Source organism: Manduca sexta, chromosome 16, assembly GCF_014839805.1.
Source record: "Manduca sexta isolate Smith_Timp_Sample1 chromosome 16, JHU_Msex_v1.0, whole genome shotgun sequence".
Taxonomy (NCBI): domain Eukaryota; kingdom Metazoa; phylum Arthropoda; class Insecta; order Lepidoptera; family Sphingidae; genus Manduca; species Manduca sexta.
Genome location: NC_051130.1, coordinates 4,163,084 through 4,184,628, shown reverse-complemented (window position 1 = coordinate 4,184,628; position 21,545 = coordinate 4,163,084). Strand labels below are relative to the sequence as shown.

Sequence of the window (21,545 nt, the reverse complement as noted above, 5' to 3'; positions counted from 1 at the left end):
CGCTGGCCTAGTATAGTACATACTACACAACCTTGAAATTCTTAGAGAACTTTTCAGGTATGTAGGTTTCCTCACGATGTTTTCCTTCACTGTTAAAATAAGTGATAATTTACCTATTTATTCAGAGTAATTTTAACATTGCGTTAATAAATGAAAACACCTATCTCTGCTAAACTTGTTCCAGAAATCATCAACGAACAACGAATATGTTGGTAAAAAATTCGGTTTTACTAAAAGTCTCGAACTCTAAGAGAATTATTCGAAACTATTTAATCACTCACATAATCTGCATTAAGATGTGTAAAATTAAAATTACTTTTTATTAAAATTTATTTTGTTCGAAACTTACACTTTTTTATTTTACGAAACATCCACGGTTAGAGTGATCTATTGTTCAGTGGTATATTTAAATTTCGTAACGCAATGGCAAAATTACTGTATAAAACCTACTTTGGTTATAAAAAAATAACAAATTATTTGACGCTTTTAAAATTCGCATTACCTTCTTAAAATTATATGATTTTTCACAACATGAACAAACTAAAACAAATCCGTTAATGTACGGGTCAATACATCTTATTTATGCTAATACAAAAGATTAGCCATCGAGAATTAATCTTATTCAGCATACATTGCGCCTTCAAATTGACACATGGATAATGAATAGGGAATGAAGCCATCAATGGAGGTCGTCTACCGTCAAATGGTATACAGGACGTCAGTGGAAACGTCTTAGTGTAGGTGAAGTCGCAATTTACATAGAAACTGGGTGTTTATTCGGGGACGCGACGTGGGCCCTTGTCATTCTCGTGGTGTGAGGCTTTAAGCGGAAGCGATTCAATATTTTTTTTAAATATATGTCCAGTACTATTTGAAGTTGCGGCAAAATGTAGAATGAAGAGGAAATAGAGGAACAATATTAGGACTAACATGATGTTTAGTGCAAACATCCTGCCAAAGTTTACCAATTTTTTTTTTTTAATTAACAATATTTAGACCGAATTCAATTATACAGACTATGGCATTGATGTCTACTTAACCAGCCAAGGATCTACAAGATTATTTTTACTCTAAGTTTTACTTACTCGCGTGAAATATCTTTTGCGGTTCAAAACCTACTGCGTACTCAGTACTAAACAAATTATTTATCTGCATGTCAATTTCGTCTCTATCCATTGAGCAGTTTTTAAGTATACTTCATACAGACATCCAATCATCTTCATAAAATACGTCTTTATTATATAAGTAAAAAATATTATATATGTTAACCTTAAAGCTTACATTTTGTACCACTCCCCGTGGGCGGAACAAAGGGGGTCAGAGCAAGGCGCCACTGAGACGCGACGCCTGCCGCGCTGCCGGCAAAAAAATGTGACAAATTTCAAGCACCCAAAATTTTATGGCGACAATCACCGCGTTAAGTGGCACATTAACGCAGGATACTGTGTTATGTCCGTTTTTAAAGGCCTCTTAATTAGCATTGGATTTTATTTGCCATGTTTACAAATTACGGTTTGTGTCGTAGAGACGTAGCGCTGAATGTGCTACGACGTAGGGTCTACACGGCGTAGCATGACTACGACCCCGGCTACGCCACACCCAAAGCGTTACAAAGCAATTGAAAGGTCTATATAACCCGATTCCTGCCGGCTTTCCTTTCATAATTTATGTAAAATCTGATTGCCATTAAAATAATTTGTAGGCCCCATTTATGCATATTACCTACATATTGTATCAGGGTCCTTTTCAGTGGCGAAGCGTTTATACAACCCGATTCCCACCGGCTTCCCTTTTAGGTTTATTTATGTTTGTCTTAGTTTTTGATTTCTGATAAATTGGCCTCGATATCGTTGCTAGAGCTTTTTTTACATCGGCTTACCTTTTGAAAATTCTCACTCTTCGCCAGTGGCGAAGCGTCCATACAAGCCGATTCCTACCGGGTTACCTTTTGTAAATTAATTAAAAATAATAAAAAAAATATATAACAAATACAACTAGAATAATAATAGTATACTCAAACAAGTCATCTTATACTTATTTAATTAAATCAATACTTCAACGATAACGGTACATAGTATCAATTCGTTAAATCGTAACTCGCGCGCAGTGCTCGCGCCTTGTAGTGTTCGAAGGGAACCGGCCGCGCATAGCTTCCCTCGCAATATTGTCGTCTCTTTCACACGCAGCGCGTTGTCTTTGTCTAATCTTTTGGAAGTGACGTAAAAATACATGTGTGCGTGCGTGTATATGTATTTCAGGGCAACCCGAGAATTTGCGGCTTCACGTTGAGCCATTGGCGCGATTTTTTTTAATAATTTAGAATGCATTAATTAGTCTTTTTGTATAGTGTGCGTTATTAATATTTGTTGGACTCTTTTAGGTACCTATGTTCAAAATAATATGTGATTATTTTTATAATTTAGAGTTTAGTCATGTTTATGTTAGAAGGAAATTATTAAGTATTACGATATTTTACTGATTTTATTTTTATTGTGAAATGCGTATTACATCTGTAGAAAAAAATATTTCTTCGGGTTCCCTTTTGAAAATTTTCACCCTTCGCCACTGCTCTTCGCCACTACTCCTTTTCGAGAAATTAATTTTTCGACCTTTCGCCACTGAGCACTAGGTGTTTATTTTAATAATAATTTTAATGATTGCAAATAAATATAATATTATACAAATACGGAATATTTAATGGATAAATATTTAAGCACTTACTGGTATTGCTTAAGTACTTTTTTATTTCGATAACATATTTCAAATTGACTAATGATGTATTTTTTTGTTTCATGTACCTGTTTCAACCCGCTTCGCTATTAAAGGTAAGAAAATTATCAATATTATTAGATATTATTTGTGAATAAAATATTTAGACATTATTGGTCTACGAATAAAAGTATTTTGAAGAAACTCTAGCTGTCGACTCTACATTAGAAAAATAGAACTTTTCTTGTATTAGAATAAGGCTTTTTCGGAATCCAATTTTCTTTTAGATGCCAAATATTCATACTGCATGCTATGAAATTATGCAAATACTTTGTTATTTGCGCAATGAGGAAAAAGCGTAATTCGGACAAATGGTCAAAAATTTAGTGCGTATTTGCGTTTGTGTATAGCAAAACAAGTTATACAAATTTCGCTTCCCTACAAATTATATATCGTAAAACTTATAGATACCAATGATGGTATATGAAAATGACAGTAAGGCAACTTTATTACATTGACACAGACTTGACCAACATATGTGTTGCAAAGCAGGAAGTGCTTCACTGTGCATTTGTTTTCTGGGATAAGCCGGTACGCAAACCTTTTCCTTTACTTTTGTTGAGAAGGTACTTTTAAAGTAATTCACTACAAAGGACAACAGTAATCCGCACAAAGAGTTTCGCGACCGTTAAGCCCTAGAGGCTCAGAATTAACGTAGAATTTTATCATTTCAGACCGAGTGACGTTTAAGCCCAAAAGTAAGTTGATGATTTTGTGAGAAAACTTGTTTGTGTTTAGAGGGTTCAGCGGGCTTATTCTTAATAAAACGAATATTCATGATTTTAGATACCAACCCGCCTTCTACGAAGTTAGAATACTAACAAACCTCGGCTGAATTGTTAACCTAAAAATCGCTATGCGAACTATTTTCAAATTACCTCTCTTCAAAATTCTGTACACGCAATTCAAAGTCAATAGACTAATAAGATTGGCACCTATAATTAAGAACGTTCGAAATTTAAACTGTGTAAAGTAGAAAAAGAAAGAAAATCACGAATATTCGAGCGATGCGTTTGAATCGCCGATGCTTTTAAAATTTAGAATTAGAACTAACGATTTATTGTTGCCTTTGGGACGGTGTTATAAGAGTCACGTTTCGACGTTCAGCAATACTTTTGCCTTCAAATGCATCGCAATAAATTTTCTATTCAATAACTCTTATTACCGAAGCAGTCTTATAGCTCTTAATGTAATGGAGTTTTAAAAGCTATTATCTCAATGTGATATATAATTGGCTTTATTTCTATTCACTTCTTACTTTCCTAACTAAACACTACGTGTTAAGCTTACACATTGCTTTCTCTTCTGTTTGACTTTTCAGTCTACTATTTTTAATATCTTAGCATGTTTCATTCGGCTCTATTGTTTCTTATCTCTCAACATTAAACCTTATTACTATGTAATACGATCTCTTATCAATATCCAATTATATAAACAAAGAGCCAATACACCAACGAAGGCAACAATAAACGTACACCCGTAGACACAGCTCGCTTCGGATAGTAGACGTAGCTACTAACAGATAATTTACCAGAGGTTAGAAATGGGTCAACGGCTAATATAGTTAACTATAACATCTGTCAAAACTATACACATGAATGAAGAAGTTAGCGGACGAGTGGAGACTCCTGAGAGTCGACTTATTATGTACTTGGTTTATAAATATATCGTTGATGGTATTTGATAGCTATCAATATTGTTGGAATAAATACTTATTTGTATAAACCTCGTTTACTTGTGTAACGTTATTCTAGAGCTTCTATTTTTGAATTTGGTTTTCGTTATTTAAATCTCATATTTTTTATGAATTCGGCCTGTACTGTTTCACATAGATTGAAAAAAATAAAATCATCTGACAGATGTTAAAGGTAAATTAAAAATCACTATACAGAATGAATTCCAAAATGAAAAACAATTATTTTTAAATCGAAACTTTATTGCTAAATTTAAAATTTACGTTGTAATAGGTTATGAACCGCAATTATAATTCGAGTACCTTACAGATAACTATTTAACGTTTAATACGACTACAAAATATCGCGTTTTTTTTTCCACGCGTTATACCTACTAGTGACAGTCTGTTATTTCAAATTCTTTTTATTGTAATTGGCATTTAAAACAGAATCTTAAATCTATTTTTTTTCTCTATCTTTGACAAGGTGCGGGTTGCGCATATGCCAGTGTCAATTTATTATTTTTATTTAACTTAATATTTTTTAAAAACAGAACTGAAATTCAAAATTCGAACAATTGGCTACGGATTTCGTTTTGCACCACTTTATAGTTAACTTTAGAATTGTCATTCACATACAATCTTTCTTTATTTAAAAATGTAGCCAAGTAGAGAGCCTAAGGCTTGCCGCTTACTGTGAAAGTCTGATTTAGAATGGTTTTAGATCTAACAAGAATGCTTCAAGTAGCAATCGCTCTTAACAGAACCTTAGATAGCATCTTAACAGGCGCTTATAGTGTTTAGATCACATAATATAGACTTTACACATAAAACATTTACAAAACAACAATATATTGCCACAAGCAATAGAAACCAGTGGAATAGATTTACAAATTTAGTTATTTTTTGTAAAGCTATGTTCACACTATTAACGCGTTCTACTAACGTGCGATGCTTTTTAATTAGTGCCATGGCGGTGTGGACATGGTTTTATTTATAATTCATTAGGTCTCATTATAAAGTAATATTGATCCTGTTATTAGGTTGTTATATACTAAAAAAAAACCTATAAAGTAATACACATAGTTTAAGAGATTGCGTCTGGTTAAGTTATTGATATTATCATTATATGTTTTGTTCTTCAATTACACATATTGTATTATTTAGTAAATGCATAAATCGTGTTAATATAATTATGCATCATCAATAATAGGTTGCTTAAGAAACGCACACAATTCGGTTCCTTTATAAACATTATAAAAAAACGTTTGATATAGGTATAATATTATATAATCTGTAATTAATCTAAAAAAATGTATTGACGATGAACCACTTGGATTAAAATAGACTTACGAAAATTATAAAATGTTTAAAACACGATATAACGATATAAACCATGCAACTGAAAGGAAAAAGTTTTAAAAATGAGCAACCTCATTGAATTGTATTCGACAATTCCATATTTGAATATGTCAAAAAAATCATTCTAATAAAAAGCGTTTACTTCGGTAATAAACTGCTTTACGCTGATTTTCGGTGTAACAAAATCGAGGCAACTGTACTTTACGTTTTAAAAATCGAATACTATAGTTAAGAGGTAATTAATTCTGAAACAGCAGTGGCCTAGTGACACGACAAAACAGTGCAATCTAAATATACGACGATCAATATAAGACTCTATGTCGATGGTTGATAGATGTATTTTCGCTATGAATGTGTGATTACGATCAACGTTTAAGGTGGCTGGTCTGTTGAGGTTATTGTTTTTACGTACAACGTTAAGGTGGTAGCTCAAGGTCCATTTTCATACATTTTGTTTCGGCTTTAATCTGGGTAACTAAACAAGTATTGGCAAGTAAAGAATTTAAATTCACGTCTAGTTAGTGATTAGTTCTCGCAGTTGAAAGAAAAATGTAAAAATAATTAATAATCATGGATATTTCTGCCTTTAAAATTTCGTCATATTAAATTTTAAAGCTTGAGCTACCACCTTAAGCCGTTCGTAGAGATGTCATCAGGCAACTGTTGGGCCGATCCCTATATACACCGTACCGGCATACCAATCAAATATCCGCGGTGGCCCTTTAAGGCTAGGATCTCCCCTAGGTTCCGCTAGGTTCCCGCTCCTCTGGTTATTACTATACTTTATAAAGAAAGTCTAAAGTTTTGTAAAACTTAAAATGATCTAAATTTTCTCTATTTTAATAACAATTTATTATCAATGGAAGTTGCGGCTGCCACGTTCTGAGGCATAGTTATTAATAATGATTATTAAACTAAAACATATTTTATAGAATCGAAAGATTGATTATTTTATTGATTAAAAATGTATCAAAGTGTGTTTTAGGAATATACTTAAGGCGCATTAAGCAGGACAACGGGATTTTCTGGCTGAATATGCGGAGCTGGCTAACAACACTGTCCCTGCGCGGTGTCGCCTAGCAGCCCTTCTGTAAACATGGTGCGAGTGCGACACATGCTCCCACGTACGGCATACGAGAAACCTACCTAGTAATTTAATTCGTCAATGAAAGGTGGTAGGATATATTTTATATCCGCCCTGATAGCGACCACCGTACACAAAGTGTTAAAACCCGCCATAGTGAACTACGTAAGTGTGTCGCGTTCCGGGATCAGCCTGTGTATATCCGGCTCTAACAGGCCGGCATAAATTTGTCGACTGCTGTAGGGTATCATCTCTCGTCAGACATTCTATTGGACCCCACTCCACTTACCATCAGATACAGATGGGTAGCTTTGCCGTGCACCAGTGGCGAAGCGTCAATACAACCCGATTCCTACCGGCTTCCCTTTTAGGTTTATTTACGTTTGTCTTAGTTTTGTTTTCTGTTAAATTGACCGTGATATGTTAACTAAGACAATTTTTTGTTGCCTCGGATTATCTTTTGAAAAAATTCACACTTCTCCACTGCAGTGCACTTATAAAAACAAAATAACTATATTGTGTACCAAACTGTCATATAATAAACTAACTAGTGCCAAAACATTTACAACCAAGTAAATTATTCATGACATTCATATAAAATTAACATTTTGATGGTAAATGAACACGTTCGGCCATGATCCTTGGCCGTGATGGCGCGGCGTTCCTTGAATTTTAACTGACAAACTAGGTCAGCAGACTTCTACACAGGGCCGTACTTTCGTACTGGCATTAACAATAAGTTATTTTATTTATTCAATAGTTACACCAACGGTTTAACACTATAACCTTACAACTAATACAATCAATTTTCTTATACCTTTGCAGTTGTATACAACATTATTTGTAAAACATTACATTATGTTAAAAGTATAGTTAAGAAAGAATACTATTTTGTAATAAGAAGCAATATTATGCATCCTGTAATAGAATAAAAGAGAGAAAGAGTTGCGGGATGTCTGCCTTACTGTGGTCACGGATTCGATACCCGGAGCGGGTAAAGTGATATTAGGTTTAACTTATGGCTTAGTATCACTTCGGAGTTAGGTATTGCGCCCAGTAAATAGGCACGCTCCCCGTTACACGGAATCTAATCGATAAAACCTGGCTGTTTGTTCTCTATCCACCCCTGAAAGGTGAAATAGTCCTGATGTTTTACAACTAGTGTCGAATGTGTAGTCATAAACAATAAACTAAGTGCAAACAAAAGAAAACAATTACAAGTTTAATTAGAAAAATACTCTGTTTTCTTTTTTACTTAGTATTAGCTGTGACCGCGTGAAAAAGTTTTGCCGGGATTAAGGTTGCCTATAGGACTCAGTTGTATGTTTCTTATTAGTGAAATAATTTTCTAAATCACTTCAGTTGATCTAGAGATTAGCTGCTACTTACCTAAAAAAATGTTCTCTTTATGATATTTCTATAGATAAGCACTTATCTTCTTTTACATGATCACATTTACTGACAAAACACAGCCTAAGACGATAGAAGCGTAAAAATTTTAATACTCAATAAAATTATATTCAATTACTCAATAAAAAATAAAACAATAAAGTTAGTCAGTCAGATATTTAGTTCAAGCACTAATTTTATTAAAATCCAGTGATCCAATATCGTTTTATGATGGTTTCATGTTATTTTAATCAAAATATTCAGTACTTTAATCTATAAAAATATTTGAAAGGCAAGTGAAAATAATGCCATCGTTGGTATACTGTTCTACGGTTAGGAGCCTTTTCTACTAAGAGTTTTTAAACACTTAAAAAATGTTTAAAATTATATTAATACTGTAGGCGAACATAGTTGCACTTATTACAGGTCAAGGTACGGTTTTATATAATCTCATTAATGTAAAATATCTAGAAATGTATATGTGATAACAAATAACAGCAAAACTTCTGTAATTTTTTTCCATTACCTGAACCTTTTACTTATTCAGACGTGTGCCCTTTACGAAAATGCATATTCAATTAAGAGCTACTTATATAACTACGGTAATTTAATATTTTTTTACTTAATAGTTTAAAAATATTTATACTATTAAGTAAATATTAATAAATAAATTAAATATATTTATATTTAGTACTTATTTGTATTTAGTATACAAATATTTATACTATTAAGTACAAATTGAGAAGCAAAACACAATGTTATATACTGTTAGGATAAAAATATATTTGTGATATTTTTGCTATAAAAACACTAAGCATTTGATAGACCGGGGCAGTTGATAATTAACAGTCAGTCAGTTGGTTTGTGTAATATTTGTGGAAGTATATCTAGTCAGTGATAGGTCTTCCTATTTTAATAAAAACCGCTTCAGTTTCTAACAATACATATAAAAGAAAGAAAAGCCAGCTCGGGCTGGCAGGTACGGGTAGAAAAAAAAATCTATATTTTTTATAAAGCTTATTTTTTATAAATATCAAGGACACATCGCGATCTTTACCAGTGACGATATAAGCCCTAAAATAAGTAACCTACTAGCCTTTCACTAGATACAAAAGTAAAGACTATAAGACCTCTATGCTTGTTTATTATGAGTTCGCTTCACATCATAAATAAAATTACATGAAGACATATCACTTTCACAACTAATTTCAAACAAAATGTACGACCCATTTCTCTCTTAGATACAAACGCCATGAATTTGTAAATAACGGCTTCGTGACGAACATTAAAACAAAAGAACATCTCGTTTGCAGTTCCAATAAAGAACCAGTAATTGTTAGTAAATTGTGAGTATGCAGTGGTTCTAACTACATCACTGCACGCCAGGTACAATGAAATACAAACCTATACAGCTAGATGTTGCCGCGCGGCGCACGGTTTGGCTTTCCTCCAATATTCGGTTTAAATTGTCACTATACCATTGTTACGTAGAATCGTTGGTAACAAAATGTCGTAGTCAATAAATACTCTTTGATTTTCTGTATTGTCTTCGGTTTTAAACGTTTCAAAAAAAGAACAGGCAAAGGAATATTGTTCGTTTAATTAAAGACGAAAATCGAATCCGGCGGAATATCTACTGATCTGGATAAATATAGAGTAGTTGTTGCGCACTAATTAATACACATTCATCAACATATCATGTTTTAAGTCATTATATTCTTAAATCTCGAACAATAAAGACCATTTTTTATTAAAAATAGATTTTATGAATGGAAAACAATAAGAGTAACGGCATGTCGGTCTGTTTCTATTCAGGTCTTTGAAAAGGCTGATCGTTCGGGTATCCATAGAAAATGTGCCTGATTGAACAGTCTGTATATCTCACCAACTGACAGATTGATTGATTGACTGATTGATTGCAAGCTGAATTCTAACGTCAAAGTTGAAATGTTACAAAATGTTCCAGATTTTTACATTCAACAAGATGAACTCGCCGTGAGAATTTTTCATTTGACTTTTAAATTAACATTTCCAATACTCTTCTTAAATTATATGACTTTGAAATTTGTATTCTATAATAAGTTCATCTTGTCTTGCGCCTTAATATATTATATTAAAAAAGAGGACATTTTTTATATTTTTCAATAATGTCTGTATTTATAATATATTAATATTATTAACCCATATATTAATGCTACGCTCATCCACTTCTAACACGACACGCGTCGGATACGTTATGATATTTTTAATACAAGGCATAGTCTGTAAACGCCCTAGTTCCCCGTGCAATATCCCTGGTGATTGTCAAAGCAGCGACATATCGGACGTTAAGCGTCGCCGCCATGTTTGTCCGCCATTTTGCCTCTTTCCCGCGCTTTCCCGTAACATGTCTCCCCGCAGACGTAACTAAACTTGTAGCTGGGAGTTCCATTTTCAAGTTTGAAATTGGAAAAGTGGAACATTTGAATGCTACGTTATCTTTTGTGATAGATGTTGAGCGTAGAGCGTTTGCACTGACGAATCTACAATACTTTTTAATAGCATATGCCGGCGTACATTGACGTATATTCTATAGACACGAACGTACATATGAACTATTTGTTCAAAATTTGAACTAAAATGACAGCCAAAACGTCACTGCTATAACCTATTTATTCACTTGAACAACAAATAATTTTATTTATTTGACTAATATTTCTTATTCACATCCAGGTTTACACTTAGACTCGAGTTCTTTGTCATAAGCGTCACTCCGTCATAACCACACGCTGCCAATGTTGAAATCATACCTAAAATGTGTATGGATTGCAGTACAATTGAGCCGAACACAATAAGTGTACGGAATGCCAGATTTAGTACGTAGTACATATATATCGATGCCGGTGGTCTACTAAAGAATCTTTAAACACCATAAGGAAATCTTATCCGTATTACAAAATGCATCAGTAGATTGTCAGTTCACGTAAATTAAAAAACACTTTATAACCTAGCTAGTCTACCAGCCCATCACTAGCTATCAAAGCGAACTAATGTTCTGTGAGAAGGTACCCCATTTATGCTGCAGAAAGAGAATGAAGTAAAAGCTAGTACAGAATAAATTCTTTAATGGTGATATAAAAAACACAAAATTTTGTACACTAGTAACAAAAATCTATCAGCATGGTTGACAATCGAGACTCGAATCCATTTCAAAAGACCAACAGCACCAACAGTGTATCGCCATTTTCGGAGGAAGCCATACCGAGCGCAAATCCAATCCGGATAGATATTTTTTTGAAAAAGGAAAATACACTTGACGGGTTTCCCTAACTGAGTATGATACATTGAATACAGCACAGTATCTATTCATTAGGATTCTACAGTTATATGTTAGATATTTTGCCCTGTAGTCAACGGTTTGGCTGTTCCTCTGGCATTCCTTTCACTTGGGCGGTGAATTCTGCTTACCATCAGGCGGACCGATTGCTCGTTTGCCTACTAAGCCAATAAAAATAGTAAAATAATAAAAAACCACACAATCCCTATTAGTTTAACATAGTGATAAACTTCAATTAAGAGCAAAATTCTCTAGTACTTTTTAACCGAATTAGATAATTATTTACTAATAAAAAGCGACTCCATTCCGCAATTTAGTGCAATTTAATTTCATATATATTTTTATATGTAGGCAGGCGAAATGGCACTCACAACTTTTCTAATATATATTTTTTCATATCTGTCTATTACACCGAATGCATTAGATATAGTCAGAGAGTGAGTCAATTTACTTTTTTATTTGTTTTATTAATATGTATAGCAGTAGCGAAGGTTCACATTTTTCAAAAGTTAACCCGATAAAAAAAAGCCTTAGTTAACATAAATAAATAAACTAAAAAATATCAGCCTGTATTATATACTGTCTCACTGTTGGACACGGGCCTCCTCTCCTACTGAGAGGGATTAGGCCTTAGTCCACAACGCTGGCCTAGTGCGAATTGGTAAACTTCACACACCCTCGAAAAATCCTATAGAGAATTTCTCAGTTACGCAGGTTTCCCCACGATGTTTTCCTTCACCGTTTAATTAACATATTGCGAACCATTTAACAAAACCAAAAACGAAGAAGAACGTAAATAAACCTAAAAGGGAAGCCGGTAGGATTCGAGTTGTATAGACGCTTTTCTACTGATATATAGTATAGTTAGTATATGTAGTTATAATAGTATAGTTATAACTAATACTGTCCTGCATACCTATAAGCTGCGATGGTCATTCTCTATTGTTGATAGAGTCTTTGTCAACAGCTAATCAGGGCCGAAGATAATAGGAACGTTAATTGAATGCTGCCGTATCTACGATCTCGACTCTTAGCCAGAGAAATATGAGCAGTCTGTAATGAACTATAGATGCTCTGTTTCCTTATCATTTAATCTGGAATTCTACCATATTGATAGAATTTAGCAGTTGATAAAAAAGAACGCATAAAGTAACTTTTTTTGTAACTCACAAATTCACTACTTATAGTTTATTAAATTTATACTTATTCTTCGTTATATATTAAAAATAATTGTTTATTTTAACTTGCACAACAAATTCACCGTTCTGTTTTTTCTATATCTTATAATGCCCTAGAATGTTTACTGCTGAACATAGGCTCAAAAGATTTCCCAGCACACCTATTAGAAACGACCCGTGTGTTTGAGAGCAGCGTCTATGCAGCAGCCTTTATCACTCCTTGTAGGCATGCAACGCTGTCCTTCCAGATGATTCTTAAATACGAAAATCACATGCCATCAACTGTCTAATGGTGAAGCGTCCACATAGTCCGATACCTTTTGTTTGTCCCATTTGTTTTAATTTTTGTTTTATGTTAAATTTGCCGCGATGTTAGCTAAGATAATTTTTTTCCCGCGTTACCTTTTGAAAAGTTTCACCCAAAGCCACTAATGAGTCTTGCTTGTAAGTCGCCCTGCGATAAAAACATAATATTTTATACCCATAATGTAAGTAGTAAAGAATTGCGTAAATTAAGCTGAGTGCGCACCGAGCGGCTCTCGGAGCAATCTGTGCCAAAATACTCAACTCTTGCTGAATCGTCCTATTTTAATGATAAATTTTGCATTTCCTTTATTGCGTTTATGTACTTATGGATGGCACATTGAATTTTAGTTTCAAGATTCTGCTTGTGTATTTGACTTATTTTTATTTATAACTTTTATAAAATATGTACGTCGTATATATTTTAAAACAGAAGAAATCCTTGAAATTTGGTGATAAATATACAAGTTACAAGCCTTTGAAAGTACGTAATAAGAGTGAGTGTCAAAAAACAGAAAAGGGACGAAATATATTATAGTTATATGGTGATTTGTGGCTTGTCTAGTCGCAGATAATGATTGGAGCCTCCTTCAGAATGTTCAGCAACTGCAAACATCGTCGAGCGTCAGTGTTTCACGTCAACTATGTGTACTTTTACGCGGGGCCTTATATTTATTTTTGTTTGGCCGATATAAGAGAGGCCACAGTTACAATCTGTCTTGTATTCTTGAAAGGTGGTAAAATTAATATTATTTTGTTCGAGCCTTTAACTATTTTTACTGGTAAGAATAACTTAAAAGTAAAGTATTGTATTCAAGAAGTCAAGTATATGGTATTTATTACCGCAATGTCAAAATGACCCTATATAAGATATAAACAAAATATACAAATACAGATATACCACTTAAAGATGAAATTAATATGCAAGGCCTAACCGAGTCGATATATCTTGAACATCCCACCCGCAATATAAGTTATTACTGCAATCATACTGTAAGTGCCTCGTAAGACCAACTCGGCATCATATTTTATGGCCCATGTAGTCAACATCAATATTTACTGCTCAAAAAACGGCGTTTTACAACACTCGTTACTTACAAAATATATTCGTAAATAACTTTCTATGTAAGTAACGGACGAGTTGATCTGAAAAAAGATATTTTTTTAATTTCTAATATAGCGGAATTTGCAGCGGATAACCACGCAGTGGAATTTAAAAAGAAAACGTATTTGTTATAGTAAAAATATTATCACGTACTACTATCACAGCGGCGGTATCAAAGCGGCGATAGCCTAGTTGGGTGTGGAACGGAGTGCGAAGACGAATGTCCGCAGGTTGAAATCCCAAGGGCACACACCTCTGACTTTTCTGAAATCATGTGTGTATTCTTTGTGAATTTATCGTTCGCTTTAACGGTGAAGGAAAACATCGTGAGGAAACCTGCACATCTAAGAATTTCTCTATAGGAATTTCGAAGGTGAGTGAAGTCTACCAATCCGCACTAGGCCAGCGTGGTGGACTAAGGCCTAATCCCTCTCAGTAGTAGAGGAGGCCCGTGCTCAGCAGTGGGCAAGTATATAATACAGGGCTGATATTATTATTACTACTATCAAAACTATTCAAGAAAAAACAAAACTCATTACATAATTTCAATATAAGAATTCTATATATAAAACATATTATAGATATGAAACGGCAGTGACGAAGACTCCATATAACCGGTTCATGCCGGCTTCCTTTTTGTAATTTATATAAAATCTAATTACTTTTGAACAATTTGCAAACCGCATTTATGAATATTATTTGTACTTATATATTGTCGGGTTCCTTTTCCGAAAATTTCATTATTCGCCACTGCAAAACGACCAGCTTCAATTTACACATATAATAATTTGAATTCTTTAATAGCATTATGGGTATTATGTAATTTTATTAACTTACGGCAACTTATGGCATGCATTGCGAACCCAGAACCTCCCGTTCCACAGCCCATATATACAACCACTGAATCAAGGTAGGGATTTCTCAATGTAGGGACAATCAGTCGACACAATTGTGCCGGCCTGTATGAACCGTACATGTATATACATAGGCAAATCCTGGAATTCAACACACTTACGTGTGCCACTATGGTGGGTTTTAACACCTTGTGTACAGTGGTCACGGCGGGCGGATAAAAAATATATCCTATCACCAACAAGCTATATAAACGGCAGCCAAGCATGCCTTCCAAGTTAGTCTAAATTGCTATACTGGTTGTTTGTATGGTGCATCCTAAATGCAATTTAGCGTGCGCTGGCAGACATGGGCTGACACCGCCGGGGGAAATTGCGACGCAGTCTACGAAATGAACTAACTTTGGGATATTATTATTGTTAAACGGTCTTAAGATATAATCTCATGTGTAGCGGATATGCTATATGGTGAATTATTGTAATATGCGTGAATTCCATAGGTGGGTACAAATGAATTGTCTATTTCTACCGGCAAGTAGCATTTTGTAAGCAATATAAAGTTCCGATTTTTCAAAAAAATTGGCATCGTAAGAGTATTAGGAAGCCTAATATTTAAGGACGATTATATAATAACTAATACACCGTAACGAATGTGTCGTCCCATGAGTAAGTAATAGGAACATCAGGTTTTCGATTTCAAGTAAATAACACAACCTTATCGACATATCATTAAATCTAACAAGGAGCATTTTGCTTGTCTTAATCAGAGAGAACTGATCTACAAAGAAAAATGACAATCATTCACGATATCATTTGGAATCAGGTATTCGTATTTTTACGTCTGATAAACAATAAGCCGATGTAATCCAGGTTAATTTCGAAGGAATTTTCATAATCAATAACAACAAGACAACAAACAAACCTACACAAATTTTCACGTTTATAATATTATTAAGAAATAAAAAACAGTATACTTACAATTAAAATCTTAATTTTAAGCCTTATTTCATACATCTTAAGGGGCTGTTTCACAACGTTTGAGTAAATGATATTCCTCAAATAAAAAAGACGCCCAATATAAAAGCCACTCGAATCTATGCTCCGAAATAAACGGTAATAAAATATCTACTATATTAGCCTATTTTATACGTTAACTTTCAAATAAATTAACTTGTGAAACAAATCTTTTGACTAATAAACACTAATCATTCTATTTACGAATTCCTTAAAAGGAAAAGATAAAACAAAAACAAGCCGTTTCCATTTCCTTTAAAAAACAAAAGAATAACAGAATCAAATTGTGAAAGTCAACGTTTCGTGACAGATAATAATCCGATGTTGGCGCGGATGGGGTTCCCGAAAATGACGATAGCGATATCCGAGACCCGCGAAATGACGCAGGCGATCAACCGCGATTTTGAGGGTTATCGAGATAAAAAAATATAATATTTTGTTTACATTATAGCAAAAGTTCTAATTCAAGGAAGTTTAAAAATTAAATGAGAAAACGATTTTGGTTTAATATATATTGTAACATATATTACGGTTATAACACATAAACTAAAAAATATATAATGATTTATATTAGTGTTTATTATTCGCATAGAAACAAACCATTAAAATATGGAACAATTATTATAATAAGAAAAAGTAATACTATAATAAAATTTAAAAAATGTTAATAGGCTATGACAAAATTAGGCCACAATCCATTATAAAGTTTTGTATAATTTCTTTGACGAAAGAGCACTTAGCACCAATCCCCTTCGGTACATCCGTCATTATCATTCCCTCAATGGCCGTCAGAGGGCACTTAACCCTGCTTGTGTTTAGTGGGCCTTAACGACCGCGCTCGTTGAAGCACCCAAAAGGGTTGTTCCTGCTCCTCCATCCATTTTTCCATGATTATGTGCGGAAACTTGGAACGGTTAATGCTCGTGATGGTTTCACAATTTTACTGTTCGAATTTTGATTGTCTTTTTGGTCCGCTGGTTTAGAAATTTGAAAATGGAACGGTTTGGTCAATGTAGGATTAAAACCCGGCCATTTCTATGTGTGCCGTATATTAAAAAAAAGGTTACAGATTACATGCATTTTCTTATAATAGAACTTCATAAAACTGCTTTAGGATTTATAATTTAACTGTGTAATGGCATTTTATGAATACTAATTTATGTAATATAATATCAATAGCGCCTATAGAATAGAAATTTAAAATACAATAATAAATATTAATAATTAGAAATTATTATTTTTTTAAGTACACGTTGCCTCGATTTTAAACGAAAATATCATACACCGATTTAAAAAAAATTACACGAAATCTATTTACCTACAGAGGAGCAATATAATTTTGCCGACATAAAACCTTTTGTGTGTAAATTTAATAAAATTGACACTTATTGAAATATCGTTATAGTCTACATTTAAACGTACTGGCTGGTGGTAAACTACCAGGTTCCTATTTCTGTTTGATTGGATAGCAACCACCAAAAACATGGTGTGAGCAAGTCCTCTTATGAAGTAAATTTGCTCTAGAAAAGTAATACTTCAGCTGCTTAGGTTAACAATACTTCTAACAACAAGAAAGCATTAAATATCTCACGATGTTCGTCAATATACCTATTTGAACTTAACTTTGCCAACCGTAGACAAAGCTTAGGCACTATCGGAAAGGGTAGACATTTTAAAAGAGAAGATTCAATGAATTGGGCCAATTCAAACGCTTCAAATCAGATTTTAATAAGTAGCCATTTATACTTAAATTTTCGTTTTTATATTACTATTAGCATTGATTTAGATTGTTGGTAATATTCTAGGGTAAAAATTTCTATAATAATACAGGAAAAATACCTAATAACATTAAGAAGGTTTTAAAAATACGTCCGTTAATCTACACTGGTATATATTTTGTATCTAGAAATAATAGATGTAGGTATAGAATCTATAATACACATCATACAATTATTTATTTATTTTAATACATATCATTGATATCGTAGATGGCTTGAATACAATATCGCAATTACTAATTTTAAAAAAGAATATCAAACATAACAAAAACATGTGAATGCAGTTTAACAAAAACGTTTCAATCCACAATCAAAATAAAATTCTATTTTTGAAATTCGAATATTTCTTTGATCAACCAATCGCGTGACAGAAATGTCGACATTCTATCAACCGATTTTTTGTTGTTTTTATGGGCATTCCGGCCTGCTTCACAACTGCGTAAATCCTCCTAGTACCATAAATAGCAAACTAAATACAAAAGTCACTAGATTTTTGCTCCCACATAATATAATGAGTACTATCTATTTTAGCTGTTTAATACAATAACTACTAAATAAAATTACTTGAAACTTGTTGAACAGGCTCTAAGACAAGTTGATTCACTTCAATCATATACTGTAGATGTTTTTAAACTTGAATATTGGCACGTTTTTGAAAACCAAATGATCTATATCTAATATTTATTTACTATGAGCATGAACTAACACGTATTTCCAACAGCGGACGAGAATGGTTCCATATCGGAGACGATACCCGACCGGCCAGTCGAGCTCAAGAACTTCCCCAAACTCTGCGAGCAGCGCAGAAAATTCCCAGTGCTCTACAAACTAGAGTTCCAAGTAAGTACACATTATTCACTCAAGTCTAATGGAGAATAAGGTTGTTTGTTTCCAATGGATTTGTTTGGTGAATTGTTTTTTTACTTACTTATAGAAGTCCGAAAAGTTTTATAAGATTAAAATAAACTACATAAACTGCATTTTTTCCGGGTACTATGTTGAATGAATATAAAATTTTCTTCATAACAAGTTAAGTCGTGTTGTATTGAATCATATTTATTAACATTATGACGACTATAGGATTGAACTATATATGCAATTATTTGTTTTGAGTTATATTTATATGTTTTAATCTATATATAGTAAACTAAATATGTAAGCAGATGATATAATAATTGTTAATCTCATGCTAGGAAATAAAACCATATACATTAATGCGAATAGTGTGCGTTATATATCAGGAACATTAAAAAATATTCCTAGAATATTAATTACAATTAAATCGCATAAATTAAAAAGTCCTTCACGCCATCTTAATCATGATTAATGTACCTTTCATAGGGTAAAAATATTTGTATATAAACACGAAATTAAAATCGGTGACTGCGTATATGGTGTAGTTATATTGCGTGCGAGGTATACCAGTTTGATGTCTCGGGTTCGAAACCCGAGTCGAGCAAACTGATATTCATTATCATTTCGGAGTCTGGAATTTGTGTCAACCATGACGATTGGCTCGCCTCATATCACATCATAGGACGGAACACAGGCGAATGGGTACCGTCCTATGATGGGGAGATGAATGGTGGGGAAGAAAATGGGTGACCTAGTTGCACCTCTGCCCACCGCTTAATAAAGGCGTAAAGGGTACGTTTTTCTTTATCTATTTTTAAAAACAGTGCAATGTTTCAAACACAACTGTTCAAACAGATAAACATAGCCGTGTGACTTTTTCGATCTTTTTACTTACACAGAGCCGCATTGTTATTTGCACTCTGTAGAGTCGAATTTCATTTGTTTTTTCCGCTGCGATGACCTTGTAATATTATCTGTCGGTGATAATACAGGGTAAAGGAAAAGGGTCCATATAACCCGATTGCTGTCGGCTTCCTTTTCGTATGTAAAATCTAATTATCAACTCATTAGAAAGATTTGCGGACCGCAAATGCATATTAGTATATGTTGTGTCGGGTTACATTTACTCTTCACCACTGTAGGGTGTGTTTAGGTAAATAGTTTGATCTCTACTTGAGTTCGTTTGGGTAGAGATTAGCATATTATATATATATGATTGTGCTGCTCTTTTCGCTTTTACCTATTCTACCCGCTCTGTCCTAGTTCGTTGTGGGGTTGACGCTACGCTTTTTGTTTGGGTTATCCTCACTGAGTTAAGAGTAAGAGAATAAGTCTTCATTCAGATTGATTTACAGTCACTGCGTCATATTCGAAAACATCGAAAATTTAACACGGATTTATTGTTTCAATAGGTACCACGGCTTTCGTTGTAAATGCCATAAATACTGGCGTACACGAGCTTAAGCAAATAGTTCAGATCTTCTTTACTTTAGACGGTTAAAAATGAAAAGAATGAATTTTCTCTTGCACCTCCATTTTTAATTAAAGTATACAGGCTTTTTTTGCCAGCTTTGATGGCCATCTTCATGACAGCTTCACCGGACAGGCGTGACCTTTGAAGTTTGAGCTAAAGTTATTTCAGAGCGGCTTCGAAACGTCACTACCATAGGAAACATTTTGTTGAACATAAAACTATTGACGGAGGTCTGCTCGGTAAAAATATTAAAGATTTTTTTACTTTTTCGTGCAAAAATCAATTCTGACGATATTTTGGGTCTATTTTTGGAAATAATATGTGTGATCAAGAACTCGCGTATTGGTAAGTCGTATAACGAGTAATTTTGATATTGCGTTACTTAATAACCCCAAATATTTATCTTCTTGAAAATAAAACTTTACAATAAGTTACTATAACCGTAGATGTGAATAAAAAAGTGTAAGTTTCGAAAACAAATCAATAAAAAGTATTTTGAATTTTACTATATTACTATAAGAGAATTCGTCGCAGCGGCAACATCACACTTTCAGTTAGTCAAACTACGAAACGGTAACTTGGAAAAACAAAACTAGATTTTTTGGTGAATATATTCGTTGTTCATGGATAATTTTTTAACGTCACATGAGGTAAAATCGTTTTTTGCACGTATCTAGTCTCACTTATTAACGCAATGTCAAAATTACCCTGTATAAATTGAAGCCCATCCGTAGTTTTGAATTCTAAAGGTCTACATAATGCTAAAGAGTAATCGTGACATTAAACGTCCTGTACACACATACCTACATAACGCAGTAATTATGTAGTGACGTCATGAAATATTCATGCGAACAGTAGGATTGGAAAGATCTAGAATCCAATACCTATAATAAAATCAGCCCTATTTTATATATACTTCACGGCTGAGAACAAGCCTCCTCTACTACTGAGAGGGTTTAGGCCTCAGTCCACGACGGCTTAGTACAGGTTTGCAATCTTTAGATTCCCTCTAAATTTGTATAAAAAATTCCTAGATATGTTGTTCTTACAATGCTTTCCTTCGCCGTTAAAGCAAGGGATAATTGATAAACAATATATACACACATAACTTCAAAAAGTCAGATATGTGATTATTTACGAGATCTCGCGAGATGGAGTATATTTTACGGAAAACGTATGCATAAGCTATTAAATCCATTTACTGATTATCAACATATAAGATAAAAATAAAACATGCATGTAATTTGGCATACGTTTTATTTCGGAATAAAAACAGTTTAGCTCTATAATTTACTATGACATTAAAATTTTCTTTCTTAAAATCAGTTCAATCATTTCAGTCTTGTCAAATTAAATTTGTCAAGACTCTTGACAAATTGTTTTATTCCTAGGTAA

General features: G+C 33.4%; 1 protein-coding gene across 2 annotated transcripts in view; it reads left to right on the top strand.

Annotated features, from left to right (window-relative positions):
- The window catches only part of LOC115444602 (receptor-type tyrosine-protein phosphatase kappa), a 174,341-nt gene that overhangs the window by 124,521 nt on the left and 28,275 nt on the right, over window positions 1-21,545 (top strand). The window contains exons 3-4 of one of the 2 annotated variants that reach the window (XM_037439355.1): window positions 3,444-3,467; window positions 18,543-18,661. In XM_037439355.1, coding sequence (XP_037295252.1) covers window positions 3,444-3,467; window positions 18,543-18,661 — 143 coding nt within the window. The remainder of the gene's footprint in view (window positions 1-3,443; window positions 3,468-18,542; window positions 18,662-21,545) is intronic. The other variant, XM_037439356.1, reaches the window with a different exon arrangement.